At 66.3% G+C, this 13,475-nt stretch overlaps 4 protein-coding genes across 5 annotated transcripts; 2 read left to right on the top strand and 2 right to left on the bottom strand.

Moving 5' to 3' along the window:
- Window positions 1–550: 550 nt before the first annotated feature.
- Window positions 551–3,173, top strand: ARL10 (ARF like GTPase 10). The gene is made up of 4 exons (XM_084536087.1): window positions 551–822; window positions 1,188–1,350; window positions 1,455–1,630; window positions 2,085–3,173. Exons 1-4 carry the CDS (start codon window positions 637–639, stop codon window positions 2,259–2,261), a joined length of 702 nt encoding a protein of 233 aa, XP_084392213.1. The 5' UTR covers window positions 551–636; the 3' UTR covers window positions 2,262–3,173.
- A 240-nt stretch (window positions 3,174–3,413) lies between these two features.
- On the bottom strand, window positions 3,414–6,599 carry NOP16 (NOP16 nucleolar protein). The gene is made up of 5 exons (XM_084536096.1): window positions 6,405–6,599; window positions 5,551–5,665; window positions 5,012–5,081; window positions 4,169–4,275; window positions 3,414–3,887 (listed from the first exon to the last, which is right to left on the bottom strand). Exons 1-5 carry the CDS (start codon window positions 6,509–6,511, stop codon window positions 3,744–3,746), a joined length of 543 nt encoding a protein of 180 aa, XP_084392222.1. The 5' UTR covers window positions 6,512–6,599; the 3' UTR covers window positions 3,414–3,743.
- A 25-nt stretch (window positions 6,600–6,624) lies between these two features.
- On the top strand, window positions 6,625–8,011 carry HIGD2A (HIG1 hypoxia inducible domain family member 2A). The gene is made up of 2 exons (XM_084536100.1): window positions 6,625–6,819; window positions 7,788–8,011. The coding sequence occupies exons 1-2, from the start codon at window positions 6,705–6,707 to the stop codon at window positions 7,952–7,954; spliced, it is 282 nt and encodes a 93-aa protein (XP_084392226.1). The 5' UTR covers window positions 6,625–6,704; the 3' UTR covers window positions 7,955–8,011.
- A 321-nt stretch (window positions 8,012–8,332) lies between these two features.
- CLTB (clathrin light chain B) lies at window positions 8,333–13,392 on the bottom strand. Of its 2 annotated transcripts, XM_084536088.1 has the most exons (6): window positions 13,064–13,392; window positions 11,475–11,521; window positions 10,638–10,755; window positions 10,335–10,446; window positions 9,948–10,001; window positions 8,333–9,632 (listed from the first exon to the last, which is right to left on the bottom strand). In XM_084536088.1, the coding sequence occupies exons 1-6, from the start codon at window positions 13,245–13,247 to the stop codon at window positions 9,461–9,463; spliced, it is 687 nt and encodes a 228-aa protein (XP_084392214.1). In that variant the 5' UTR covers window positions 13,248–13,392; the 3' UTR covers window positions 8,333–9,460. The 2 variants fall into 2 exon arrangements, with proteins under 2 accessions (XP_084392214.1, XP_084392215.1); XM_084536089.1 differs by lacking the exon at window positions 9,948–10,001.
- Window positions 13,393–13,475: the final 83 nt, after the last annotated feature.

Consider the following 13,475-nt stretch of genomic DNA (forward strand, 5'->3'; position numbering starts at 1 on the left):
CTGCCCTGCCACCCGCCGCCATCCCCTGCCCCGCTCCGTGCCACCTCCACCAGCAGCACCTCTCAGGCCATGTCCACGTCCCCCCATCTCAGCGGGGTTGGGGGTCTCCTGCCATCCCACTGCAGCCACCCCATGGCTGGGATCTGGCATAGGATGAGGGCACACGGCTGCCTGCAGCTGGGCTGTCCCGGGGCCATCGCGTGCTGTGTGTTTTTAGCGGGACAAAGCAGCCCGAGGGCAGACGACACGGTGCTGGGCAATATGGGCACAGCGTACCAGGCTGCCAGACCCGCTGTGGGGCTGGGGGCAGCTCGGAGCAGCTCCAACATCAGCCACACCATCACCTCCCACCCTCCTCCTCCCAATCTCCCCATCTCCCCGTGCCCCCTTTCACCTCCCCGCCATCCCTCCCTCCTCCCTCTTCCCTCCCTCCATCCCCCCACCACCCACCCACCCACCCCGGGACCCTCTCCCAACCCTCCCAGTCCCCCCACCCACCCCACCGGCGGGCTCCCATCGTTCCCCTTTAAGCTCGGCGGTGACGCTGGGGGCGGACGTCACGGCGGTGGTGGCGGGGTTGCACATCTGGCAGGTTGCAGGGCCGGCAGGTTGCACATCTGGGCCGCACGGCGCCGCATGGCTCCCCCCAGAGCTCTCCGCGACCTGACCTTGGCTTTGGGAGCCGCCGTGGTCGCGCTGGGCTCCCTCCTCTTCATCGCCTGGAAGCTCTACTTCCGCGACACCGAGCTGGGAGCCAGCTGGGACAGCTGGTGGGAGCGGGAGGTGAAGGAGCTGCGGGACCGAGCCCCCCCCGGCAGCACGGTGAGGACGAGCAGCGGGGACGGTCGCCCACCGGGATCCCCCCCGAGGATGGGGAAGGAGCAGGGAGATCCCGAAGTGCTGAGCCCAGCAGGGTGGGGAAGGTGCACGGGGTCTGGGTTCCCTCAGGGTGTTCCCCAGGACACCTCCACCTCCCACCCTGGGGTGTCCGAAGCCCCCTCGGAGCCCACCCAGCTGGAGAAGGGTGTGTAGGGTGGGGGGAAGCACCGGGACCCCCCCGGCACTCCCAGCTGAGCAAGGGAGCTGTATGGACACCCCTGGCTGGGAATGGGGGCATGGGGGGCTGGGGGGAGCCCCTTGTTTCAAGCCAGCCCCTAAAGCAGCCCCCCTGTGCCGCTGCCCCCCAGGTGGAGTGGAAGCAGGTGCTGGTGCTGGGGCTGGACGGAGCGGGGAAGAGCAGCGTCCTGCACTACATCTGCAGCCAGACGGCCAGGAAACGCATCCCCCCCACCCTGGGCTTCAACTCTGCCCAGCTGCAGGTCGAGGGGCTGGAGATGGACCTGCTGGAGGGTAAGGCTCCCTGTTTTCCCCGGGGGAAGGCTGCGGGGACGCAGGGGACACAGCCACCCTACTCGCCCCTACGTACTGGCACTGATCCTACCCGTTTCTCGCAGTCGGCGGCAGCCAGAACCTGCGAGCGTACTGGTCCCATTACCTGAGCGGGGCCCACGTGCTGGTCTTCGTGGTGGACTCCGTGGACAGGGCTCGCCTGCTGACGGCCCGCCAGGAGCTGCACGCGCTGTTGGCCCAGGAGCCCCGGCTGCCGCTGGTGGTGCTGGCCAACAAGCAGGTGGGTGCCCCCCTGCAGCTCCCCGGGGGGTGTTCCCGGCCAAATTGCCTCTCTTGTGGGACTCCAAGGGGAAATCTGAACGCCCCAAATCCCCCAGCTCTTGCAAAACCCTCGCTCGCGGGGCCGTCTCCCACAGCCTGCCCCAATGCGCGGCTGCCAGTCCTCGTTTGGGCGCCTCCCCATGTCCCAGCTAACGAGTTCCCGGAGAGCACCAGCGTCCAAAATCCCCAAGGGGTGACAGATTGCCCAGGCAGGCAGCCAAACGTGTGCCTGCGGCCGCTTCCCATTGACCCCCATCCAAGTGACCGCCCTGCAAGAGCAAAGCACTCCCAGCCAGCCACCAGCAAAGGGCTCCTGGCAGCCCCCAGCACGCATGGCAGCCACCCGTGGGGCTCCCAGCCCGCGGGCTCGGGGCCACGCAGCCCCCCCCCAGCCTCCTCCTGTCCCCCCGCAGGATAAGAGCGACGCCCTGAGCGCGGAGGAGCTGCGGGAGGAGCTGGAGCTGCAGGCGCTGGGCGGCCAGCGGGAGCTCTTCCTCCTGCCCACCAGCGCGACCTGGGCCAGCCTGAGCACGGCCACCAGCGTGCTGCACCTCAGGAGCCTGCTGGTCAGCCTGCTGTCCCAGTCCTGAGCCCAGAACGGCTCCTACTGGGACGTGCTGGGAGCTGCTGGAGCTGGGGCTCGCCGGCAGGACCCGCGGCATGCGCTCCGCGGGGTTTGGGGTTGAACTGATGTGCGGCTGCCCTCGGGGACACGAGCAGCAGGGGAGAGGGCAGCCGCCCCCCTAAATCAAGGGGGGAAGCCTCCTTTGGGAGGCAGCAGCAGCACCGTTACCTCCTGGTGAGCAGGGAACACAGCACGGGGCAGGGCCCCGCACCTACACGCAGCCCTGTGGGATATTGGGGCTCAAATACTGAGCTAGCTGCCCCACAGGCTCCCCTAGGGCAGGCAAGAGGCACAGAGCAGTGCAGCAGCCACCAGGAAGCTCTCGGGGGGCAGGAGCAAGTCCCTGGTCCTGCTGTGATGGCAACAAGGACCCAGGCAGCACCGCTCACACCACCCCTGGCCTCCCTGATGGAGCTGATGTGGCTGATGGAGCCCTAAACAAGGGGAGTAAAACACCCCCTGCTCGCAGCTTTCCCGTGCTGATGAGGGCTGCGTGGGCTCTCCTGCCCAAAAAGCACACCTGTGGGAATAACCAACTCGGGCTGCACGCAGCTCGCCCTTCCTCAACCTCTGTTTTAAAATAAAGCCCTGTTGAGCAGGTGAAAGCAGGCACCACGCAGCCCTGCTATGAACACGGGCCGAGGATGTGCTGCTGCTCGGTAGGAAGTTGCCCCGCTGCTGTTCTCCTTCCTCAGGGCTCAGGAGCCGCAGAGAGCCGTGCCTGCAGGTGGGAGGGCTGCTGCCAGGCAGTGCTGGGCCCTGGAAAACTGTTAGAAGTTGGGGAGTGCTTTGGGGAAGGGACTACGTGCCGGCCAGTCTGCTGGGACACCCTCTGTACGGCTGCTCCTTCCTCTTGCCAATAAAAGAGGTCAATCTCTCTGCTCTGCCCTCGTTCCTTGGAAGGGAAGGGGTCCCCAGCCCGGAGATTGCTCTGTGGGGAGCACAGAGCACACACATCCAGCCCTGCTGCTCACAGGGACAGGGCAGAGCCCCCAGCACTGCCCAGCCCTGCAGAGCACGGCACATCTGGCGCCTGTCCTGCACGTCGGCACCACCAGCTCTCAAAGCAGGACTGTGCCCAGCGAGAGCAGCAATGAAAGCCCACAGGAGACATTCCTACCAGCATGGGAGAGTAATTTATTTAAAAAAGGCAAAAGCAGCGCTGGCTCCCACTCAGAAAGGGAGCAGCACAGCACATTCAGTCCCAATGCCACAAGCCGCAGCCAGGAGCCGTCTGTGCCTGGTTATAATTGTCTAACGAAGGTTTTAATTGCCTAACGAAGGTTCTTCCTCCTCCACCAGAGGCTTTGCATAGCTCAGCCTGCCCCGGCCCCAGGAACCACAGCCTGGCAGCAGCCGTCACCTGCCCGGCCGTGCCCTCTCCGTTCATAAAACGGTGGCACCAGGCCTGCGCTGGCAGGCAGACCCGAGGGAAAATCAGGGGCAGTCACTGCACATCCATCTTCTCCTGCTTGAGCGACGCAACGAAAGCCTTGTACTCCTCGGGATAGAAGTTCTTGTACACGTTGATCTTTCTCTTGATCTGCTTGGGCGTGTCCTGGTAGTAGTTCTTCTCATCGCGAGCCATTTCCTGCGACAAGGGGAGGGCAGGTCAGGGAACAGCCCGGTGAGCAAACACCAAACCAGCACAGCAGCCGTGGCAGCCGCGTCCTGAGGGCCCTCCCAGGCAGACTGTGGCTGCTGCCACAGCCAGACACGGATCTGGATGAGTTTCCAAGCACCACATCCCCTCAGCCATCAGCTGCCCACACAACAGGACCCGAGCGGGGACGTTTGGCGACTCCTGCTCCACAGAAGAGCCAGGAGCGAGCTGCTGCGGGCACCCCTGGCTCCAGGGCAGCCGATGCTCACCTTGTAGTTCTCCCCGTGGTTCTGAATCATGTAGCGCACGTAGTCGATGAGGTCCCGTGAGAGCGTGTTGGACTTCTTCTCGGGGAGGCTGGCCTCATATTCCATCTCTAGGCACAGGACAGACACCGTGATGCAGGCAGGCAGGGGAGCAATGCCAGCAGCGCCTCAAAGGGCAGCAGCCAGCCTGCTCCCATGATCAAACCCTGCCAGTCCTGCAGAAAGGAGGCAGCTCCTGCTGCACAGCTCCTGCCGCACAGCTCCGTGCTTGCCCGGGCAGGAAAATGAGTGTGAGAGCTCTCTGGGCATGCTGCGGGCACCCAGTCAGTGCTGCTGCTGCTCCCCAGCTCACATGGTGAGGAGGAAGCTGAGCTGTTGCTGCCCCTAAACCACCGCTAAAGCACTCAGAGCAGGGCATTGCAGTTTTGTCCCATTGGTGTGAGACACCAGCGAGTTTAGCAGTGACAAGAGTCCTGCTGGGGCTGCAGGTACTACAAAAAAGCAGCACGGGAGGGAAAGGGAATTCACAAGGCTGAGGACACGCTGGGAAGGTCGAGCTGTTCCTCTGGCTCCCAGCTCTGCTCCAGCCTGGCTGACTGCTGCCGGGGGCACCCTGTGCACACTCACATCCTAAAACCTCTGCAGCGAGGACTGCGCAAGAATTAAAAACCTTCCCTGCCCCAGCACGGGACAGGCACTAAGGACAGTCCTGCAACACGGTGCTGAGAGACAGAACAACTCATGGGGCCCCGGGAGAGCCCTAAACGCAGTGAGAGCAGCAAGGTTCAGCACAAAACCTGCTAAGGCAGGCAAGGCAGCCCCCAAGGGGACGGAAGCAGCACTGACCGTTCAGGACGTAGGGCTTTCGCACAATCTTCTTCCTTTCCTCCTGCCCACTGCCCTCCACCTCCATTCCCTGTGTTGGATGAGAGAGAAAGAAACTCAAAAACAGGCCATTTGGAAAACAGCTCACCCCACAAATTGCTCCCAGAAGTCTTAACAGCACCACGAACCACGGCATCTCCCCTGGCTTAACCAGAGCCTTTTCTTTGCACACTCAGCCGACAGGCAAGCCCAGGTGGCACAGCACTGCTCCTCACCTGAGCAGAGAGAAGCGCCTGCAGCCATCGAGCCCCCTTTCACCTGCGTGACATTTCCCAAGGCCACTTGTACCCACCAACGCCAGCCAGGCTGGCATTTTGGTATTGGTATTTTGTTACGCAGCCAGCCTGCAGTGCTCCCAATCCCACTGCTCAGGCACGTCCCGGGAGGCTGAGTGCCAGTCCTCAGCCTCGTCCCATGCCCTGTTACCCCTGGCAATGCCTTAGATATTGATGAGGACGGCCACCCCGGCAGCCCCCGCTCCCCGTCCCGCCCGCACTCACCAGCAGCCCCCTCTTGGCGATGGGCACGGCCTTGTTGGGGTCCTCGGCCAGGCCCATCTCGGCCAGGTTCTGTGCCACGGACTTGGTGGCGTCCCACGCATGGCGGATGTGCGAGCTGGGAGGGAACGGGCAGGGGCTCACCGCGGGTGTCCCCACGAGCAGTAACCCCAGGGGCCCACTGCCACCCCCTCCCAGGGCCCTCACTCCCCCAGCCTCAGGTCACCCCCCCATAGCCCACACTCCCCTACCCACAAATCTCACACCCCCACACAGCCCACATCCCCCCCTACACCCCCACAACCCCCCCCCAGAGCCCATGTCCCCCCCCAGCCCCCTCCCCACACATCCCACGCCCCCCCAGGACCCCCAAGCCCCCCAAACCCCCAGCCCACACCCCCCACACCCCTCAATCCCCCCACCCCCCTACAACCCCTCACACCCTCCCACGACCCCCAAACCCCTCCACACCCTCTCACCCCCCCGTGCCCCCACCCCACGTCCCCTCAGCCCCCCAAGCGCCCCCTCAGCGCCCCCCCACGTCCCCCCCCACCCCCTCAGCCCCCCACCCCGATCCCCTCAGCCCCCCAAGCGTCCCCTCAGCGCCCCCCCACACCCCTCAGCCCCCCACCCCCGACCCCCTCAGCCCCCCACCCACCCCCCACACCCCCCTAGCCCCCCCCACGTCCCCCCCAACGCCCCCCAACCCTCCCAACCCCCACCCCACGGCCTCCCCACACCCCCTCAGCCCCCCCACACCCCCCTACGACCCCTCACAGCCCCCCCACCCCCCCCACACCCCCTCAAACCCCCTCCCCACGCCCCCCACGCCCTCCCCCCGGCCCCCCCTCGCCCACCACTCGATGCGTGGCGCTGCCCGGCGCCGGGCGCTGCGGTAGAGCCGCTTGCGGTTGACGCCATAGGCGAATTTCTGCCGCCGCTTCTTCCCCTTGGCCTTCGGCATGGCTGCCCCCCCCACCCCACACACACCGCGCGGCGGGCCCGGCCGCGGGGCACCACGGGAAATGGAGTCCGGCCCGCGGGGCGCCGCCTTTCCGCTCCCCTACCCGTGGACTACAACTCCCAGAGTGCCCCGCGGCTACCGGCTACGGTAGGCGGGGAGGGCCAAGCTTGCTGCCGTCCCCGCGCCCGCAGCCATGGAGGCCGGGCCTCCCCCGCCGCTGGGGCCCAGCGGGCTGCCCGTGTTCCGCGAGGAGGGCTTCGGGGACAAGTTCCTGAGGAAGACCCGCGAGAACCCCCTGGTGCCCCTGGGTGAGGGGCTGCGGGCAAGGGGGGGCCGCAGGGGGGGCTGTGAGGGGGGTGGGGTAACGGGGGGGGGCTGCGGGGGGAGGCTGTGAGGGATTGGGGTGGGGGGAGGCTGAAAAGGGGCTGGGGAGGCTGCGGGGGGTTGGGGTTAGTGGGGAGATGTAGGGGAGGCTGCAGGGATTGGGGTTGGGGGGAGGATGGGGGGATTTGGGGTCAGGGGAGGAGGTTGTGAGGGATTAGGGTTGGGGGAGGCTGGGGGAAGGCTGGGGGGATTTGGGGTTAGATTTGGGGGGGAGGCTGTGAGGGATTTGGGGTCAGGGGAGGCTGTGAGGGGAGGCTGCAGGGGTTTGGGGTCAGGAGAGGAGGCTGTGAGGGGGGAGGCTGTGAGGGATTAGGGTTGGGGGGAGGCTGAAGGGGGAGGCTGTGAGGGTTCGGGGTTAGATTTGGGAGAGGAGGCTGTGGGGGGAGGCTGACGGGGGTTTGGGGTAATGGGGGGGCTGCAAGGGGAGGGCTGTGAGGGGCTGGGGTCGGGGGGAGGCTGTGAGGAGAGTCTGCAGAGATTTGGGGTTAGTGGGGAGGGGGAGGCTGTGAGGAATTAGGGTTGGGGGGAGGATGGGGGGAGGCTGCAGGGGTTTGGGGTTAGAGCTGGGGGGGAGGCTGTGAGGGGCTGGGATTGGGGGGCAGGCCGTGAGGGGAGGCTGCAGGGGTTTGGGGTCAGCAGAGGAGGCTGTGAGGGGGGAGGCTGCGGTTGTGTTAGCTGAGGGGTTGGACGAGGTGCTCCTGGAGGTCTCTCCCCACCGCGGTGATGCTGTGAGGGGAGGCTGCAGGGCTTGGGGTTGGAGCTGGGGGGAGGCTGCAGGGCTTGGGGTAACGGGGCGGGCGGGGACAGGGGAGGCTGTGGGGGCAGCCGGGCTCCATCCCACGCAGTCACCGCCTGTCCCCGCTGACTCTGTCCCTCCGCCCTCCTCCCGCAGGCTGCCTCTGCACCGTGGGCGTGCTGACCTACGGCCTCATCAGCTTCAAGCGAGGCCACACGCGCCGCTCGCAGCTGCTGATGCGGGCGCGGATCCTGGCCCAGGGCTTCACCTTCGCGGCCCTCCTGGGGGGCATGGTGGTGACGGCCATGAAGGCGAGGAAGTGAGAGGCTCCCGCGGGCCCTGGGGTGCTGGCAGTGCGGTTAATACACCCCTCGTTAACCCGATGTTGGAGCTGTGGTGTTTCTTTCTCGCGTTTATGCTCCTGGAGCACCAGGGGGGTGTCTCACCGAGGCTCTGCGGCCCTGCCAGGCATCCCGGTGCTGTCCCAGCCTGGTAAAATTTGTTCCCTTTGTCACTCGTCACGCGTCATCTGCTGGCAACCCGATGCCTTGGTGACCCAGCTGAGGGAAAGGGGTGAGCTCCACCGCAGCGCCGGGCGAGTCCACGCTGCTCCCCGCAGCTCCCCCCTTCCCCTCACTGCCTGCTCAAAGCCTTTCCCCGAAGAAATCCTGCTGCCTGGCTGATATTTCCAGCACACACAGTTTGGAGATGTTGGTTTATTGTAACAGGTGATTCGAACGGGCACATGATACCGAAGCTGAGGGGATGTAGAAGAGCTGTGGGCGCCGCTCCCCGAGGGCTGGAAGCCCCCGCCCAGCACTGGGGACGCAGCAGCCGGGGCTGCAGGGGGCTCCCGGTCCCCGGGAGGCAGCCAGAGGCGATTCAGCTGCTCTGCAGGGAGAGGGGGGGAGCAGGGCTCTGCAGCGAGGCTCTGCTGGCTGATTGATGTGCTGTGCTGCCTGCTCCCGCTCCCAGCACGAGCAGAGCTGCCCTCGCAGCTGGGGGGCACCACCAGTCCCGCCAGCAAGGGGAGAAAGCGGCTTTATGGGGTGGGAATGGGAGCAGCACTCTGCCCTGCTGCCTCTGGGGCGCAAACCCAGCGGGAACTGGGCCGGGGAGAAGCCCGAGAGCGGCTGCCCGGGTTAAGGGAGCTGGAGGCTCGCCCTGCCCCGCAGCAGCCACACCTCCTACCTGCTTCCCTGCAGCCACACGGCCTCCAGCTGCCCTCCTCCGGGCAGGGGGAGGAGCAGAGCAGAGCCCAGGCCCCCAAAACCTGGCACCCCAACAGTCGGGGGCGTTGGGAGAGGGGCGGGGAGCACCCTGCACTCCTGTCCCGTGCCCCCTTCCCAGCACCCGGCACCACAGGGCACAAGACACCACAACTGCTGATTTTTGGGGTGCCCACACTCACATTCCTCCGTTCCCACCAGCTCTGTGGCATCACCTGGGCTCCCCACGGGGTCTTGTGGGGTGAAGCAGGGTCTGGGCTGTGCCCCCAGCCCCCAGCCCTGCCCTACACCCCGCAGGAGGGCAGAGGGGAGCCAGGATCCCTCTGGGACCCCCGAGGCAGGCAGGTTTGCTCCACGCACAGCCCCAAATGAGGTGGGGAGCACCCAGGGGGTGTCAGGCCCCGGGCACGGCTTGGGCTGGGGGATCCCCTTGCTAACAGCTTCCCGGGGAAATGCCACAGTAATAAATATGTGTAGAAAGAGACCGACGCACCCTGAAGCAAAAAGGAAAACCACGGGGAGAGTTACAACCACCGACTGCAGAGGGCAGGGACCCAGGGACCCCCCCCTCAAGGCCCGGCCGGGCCCTGCCGGGCGGCACTAGCGGGACAGGGGCGTCTGTTTGAGGGAGATGAGCACCGAGCGCATCCGCGAGACGTCCTTGCTCTGCTTGCTGCTCTTGGGGTTGAAGTCGCAGAGCTGGGCCACCTTCTCCCACTCGGAGCCTGGGCTTTCCTCCTTGGATTCCTTCAGGAACGCTTCCTCCGAGGCCCTGTGGAGATGTTGAGGGCTGTCAGCGGCACAGCCCCTGCCCAGGAGACCCTCTCTTCCCTCCAGGAACCCAGCCCGGCCCCGGTTCCCTGAGCTCAGCACCCTCCACCCTCGGGGCTGTCCCCAGAAGGCCCCAAACCCCACAGCCAGCCCCACAGGGGCAATCCCAAGAGCTCCTCTTTCCTCCTGCGCCTCCAGCCCTTGGAGATGCTCTGGGACCTCGCCAGAGCCCGACACCACCCCCAAAACCCCTTTCCCCTGACTGGGGGCTGCGGAACCAAAAGGCAGGAGCCCGGACCCTGCAGGAGGCACCTACACATAGCCGATGACATCGGCGTCCGGCTGCTGGTAAAAGGCTTTGTCAGCGATCCTACCCCGAGGCGCAGACAGAGAGAGAGCGCGGAGCAGACAGGCAGGCAGAGGGTTAGAAAGAGAGAAACAGAAAGGGGGTTAGCGGCCTCCCACGGCACCAGGAAATCCTGAAAATCCCCCAGAGCTGTGCTGAGCCCCAGCCCCACGCGTGGTCAGGAGGCCCTGGGATCCTGCTGCGGCTCTGCAGGGCCACCAGAGCTGCTCGGTGTCCTCGGGGCTCTCCCCGGGCCTGGCGAGGTGCTGGTTCTGCAGGGCTGAGCCCCAGCGTGGTGACAGAGCCCCCCCGGCCCCTCAGGAGGGCAGTTCTGGCTGCCTCAGCCTCTCGGCCTACCTGTTGTTTGCCCGGTTCTTCTCCATCTGCTCGTTCTGCCGCAGGTTCCACTCCTCCAGGTCCTTCTTGGCCTTCTCACGCCACTCCTGCTCCGTCACCTTCGAGGCAGCATCTAGGGCCGGGGTGCGACAGCTCCCGTCAGGCAGGCAGCCCCCGCCCCGTCCCCTTTTCCCCCCTAAAGCACCCACAGAAAGGCATCACCGCCTCCGAGGAGGGCTGGTTTTTGGCACGAGGCGTCCCCGGGGTGCAGCAGGGAAGGGACCTCCAGCTCCCAGTGCCCCCAGCACGGGGCTCGGCTCTCACCCAGCTCCTCCAGGCGCTTCTTCTGCTCCTCCCTCCACTTGCGGATGCTCTCGGGCTCCTGGGTCAGCCGGTCAGCCTTGGCTATGGCCGCGTAGGCGTCCGTGGGGCCGTTGGACTCCTGCAGGATGCCAGCAGCCCGCCCTCAGCAGCAGCTCCCCCCTGGGCAGCACGGGGCCGGGCTCCTCGCTGCCGGTGTTCAGTCCCAGGGCAGCTCAGGGCACAGCACCGTGCTCTGCGCCTCTCCTAAAGCCTCCCGCTGGCCGGGACACCCAGCCTGACGCGGCTCAGCCACGGGATTAGGGCTCTCCTCCCAGATCCCCGATCTCATTAAGGCTGTCCCATCGCTGATATGATTAGGATTAGGCAGGGGAGATGCCCGTGCCACGCTGCTGGGCACCAAATGGGGTGAAGGAAGGGTTTGTAGGGTGCTGGCACAGCTCCTGCAGCCTGCATGGCCTGCCCTGGGGCTCCCCGGGGAGCTGAGACCCAGGCAGGGGGTGCCCTGACCCACTCCTGGCCACGGGGAAGGGGATTTGGTGGGAGATGAGATGCTGCGGGGCTCGGCACCCAGGCCACAGCTATGCTCCTGGTTCGGCCAGTCTCAAAGCCTTAACTCCAAACCTCAGGGGCTGTGGCAGTGGAACCAGCCCTTCTCCTTCAAGCAGGGGTGAGAACAGAGCACCAGGAACCCATCACAGGACAGACACGGGCTGCCAGGAGCTGTTCTGGGGCCGGCGAGCACAAGCAGTCCCGGGGGCCGGGCAGCAGAGAGCTGTGCCCCTGCTCACATCACCCCCCTGAGCACCACGGGGCCAGAGCAAGGGGCTGGGGTCTCACCTGGAAAACATCACCGTTGACAGTGGCTCCCCCGTTCTGGAAACCAGCTAGAATTAAAAAAAAAAAAGAGGGAAGAGAAAGATCAGCAGAGCTCTGGCAGCTGCAGGTGATCCCAGAAGGGCTGGTGCTCAGGAAGCAGTGAGAGGTCAGCTCCTGGGGGGTAGGGCCGTGCCATTTCCAGCCCCGCACACCCATCCCCACAGCCCCACACGTGGGGGCCACCAGCTGAACATCCCACGCTGGTCTTACATTAGGGCTTAGCAAGGTGGCAGGGTCCAGAGCCTGCCCGGGGCAGCCAGGGGAAGCAGGCAGCGTGCTGCACTGCCACGCTGCTGTCAGAGCCCCGAGCCCTGCAAATCCCCCCCGAGCTGCTGCTGTAGGGAATATGTGGGAGGGCGCTGGGCCAGCAGCTCTGGGCTCCTGTCCTTGGAGGGATCCAGCCAGCACCTCCCTCCCAAGGCAAGCCATTCCGGGCATCTTGTGTGTTTATGGTGTTTTCACTGCCTGTTTTTTTTTTTTTTAAATCTTATCTGAAGGTTAGGGAAACTGTCCCAGGAGCAGGGTGGGAGGCAGTGCTCTGCCTGCACGCAGACAACCTGACCCCCCCCAGGTCTGCCAAAGGCAGCAGCTGCCACACACACAGACAGACAGACAGACACACAGACACACAGCACGCTCCACCAGCAGGGAGGAGGGCAGGGACGCACATCTGGGTCCTCAGGAGCCCATCCAGGGGGAGCGAGCTGCAGGGTTAGCGCTGGGGACGAGGTACTGCAGACACCCACAGCTCAGGTACAGCCCCGTGAGCTGCACACCGACCCCACAAGGCGAGCCCCAGGGCGCTCAGCTCCCTGCTGCTGGGCAAGGAGGCTTTGAAAGAAGCCCCCTCCAGGCCCTGAGCTCTCCCTGGCAATGACCAGGCTTAAGCACAGGCCCTGGGCTGCCTGCAGGCGCTAGGAGATGCGGCGTGGCTCCGGAGCAGCTCGAGCCGGCACCGTCCCCGTGGTGCTCACCCTGCAGCTCCAGCTACACCCAGCCCGTGTCTGCCTGCATGTAGCAGCACCTCTCTGGGCCAGCCGTGGCTCTGCAGGTCCCCGTGGGCGGAAAGGAGAAACCACCGCAACACGGGCAGCAACGGGGACCCCACAGACCTGCCTGCGTTAGGGGCAGGAGGATCGTGGCAGCGATGCCCTCATGGGGATGGGAGACCCGGGGGCTCCTGCTACCTACCGAAGGCCCTTCCTTTAGGGCTGGGGGCCACGCGGAGGCACGAGGCGAGGCTTAGCACCTTCATCTATTGTCTGACCATTGTCTAACTCACTCAGCGCCCCGTGCCCGGCTCAGGGCTCACCCCACACCGCGGGGCTCAGGGGAAGGAGCCCCCAGCCTGGCACCCGAGCACAGCCCCTACAGACACCCCCAGGCCTCCAGCCTGGCACACGGGGCCCCCCCTCACCCCTGTGGGGGCCACAAAATCCCACGGGGACCCCCAAAACCCCCCCCGGGGATCCCCCAAACCCCCCCGGATCCCCCCTCCCCCCCTCCCGGAGCCCTGCGGCCGGGGGGTGCCGGGGCCCGGCGGCTCTCACCGGGCTCCTGCGGGGCCGCCTGCCCGGTGCCGGCGGAGGCCCCCTCCCCGTCGGCGGGCCCGAAGGCCTCGTCGTTCTCGATGCCCGCGATCTCGCTCTCCTGCTGCGCCAGGAAAGCGGCGGCCGGGTCCTCCTCGGCGCCGCCAGCCTCGGACGAGGAGAAAAAACCGAAGTCGTCGGCCATGGCCAGCTCCTCTCCTCCTCCCCTCCTTCCCTCCCTCGCCGCCACAGCCCCAGCTGCCTTCGGCTCGGCCCCGCCGGGCCCGGGCGGAGCTGTCACTGCGGCGGCGGGCGGGGCGGCCGCGCTGACATCAGCGCCGGGACCTCCCCCCCGCCCTCCTTCCCTCCACGCCGCCGCCGGGAGCCGCTGCGGAGCCGCCTCGGCCTCCCCGCAGGCTCGAGGGGCCGGCGG

This window comes from Aythya ferina (assembly GCF_964211825.1).
Source record: "Aythya ferina genome assembly, chromosome: 14".
In the NCBI taxonomy this organism is placed as follows: domain Eukaryota; kingdom Metazoa; phylum Chordata; class Aves; order Anseriformes; family Anatidae; genus Aythya; species Aythya ferina.

Bases quoted from the DNA above. Each gene is read 5' to 3' on its own strand.
- HIGD2A (XM_084536100.1), top strand. From the start codon at position 6,705: ATGGAGGCCGGGCCTCCCCCGCCGCTGGGGCCCAGCGGGCTGCCCGTG. The intron at 6,820-7,787 runs GTGAGGGGCTGC...CTCCTCCCGCAG, and splicing joins GAACCCCCTGGTGCCCCTGG to GCTGCCTCTGCACCGTGGGC.
- NOP16 (XM_084536096.1), bottom strand. From the start codon at position 6,511: ATGCCGAAGGCCAAGGGGAAGAAGCGGCGGCAGAAATTCGCCTATGGC. The intron at 4,276-5,011 runs GTCAGTGCTGCT...TCCTGTGCCTAG, and splicing joins AAAGCCCTACGTCCTGAACG to AGATGGAATATGAGGCCAGC. The intron at 3,888-4,168 runs GTGAGCATCGGC...CCCTTGTCGCAG, and splicing joins ACCACGGGGAGAACTACAAG to GAAATGGCTCGCGATGAGAA.
- CLTB (XM_084536088.1), bottom strand. From the start codon at position 13,247: ATGGCCGACGACTTCGGTTTTTTCTCCTCGTCCGAGGCTGGCGGCGCC. The intron at 11,522-13,063 runs GTGAGAGCCGCC...TTTTAATTCTAG, and splicing joins GGCGGCCCCGCAGGAGCCCG to CTGGTTTCCAGAACGGGGGA. The intron at 10,756-11,474 runs GTGAGACCCCAG...GGCATCCTGCAG, and splicing joins TCAACGGTGATGTTTTCCAG to GAGTCCAACGGCCCCACGGA.
- ARL10 (XM_084536087.1), top strand. From the start codon at position 637: ATGGCTCCCCCCAGAGCTCTCCGCGACCTGACCTTGGCTTTGGGAGCC. The intron at 823-1,187 runs GTGAGGACGAGC...GCTGCCCCCCAG, and splicing joins GAGCCCCCCCCGGCAGCACG to GTGGAGTGGAAGCAGGTGCT. The intron at 1,631-2,084 runs GTGGGTGCCCCC...GTCCCCCCGCAG, and splicing joins TGGTGCTGGCCAACAAGCAG to GATAAGAGCGACGCCCTGAG.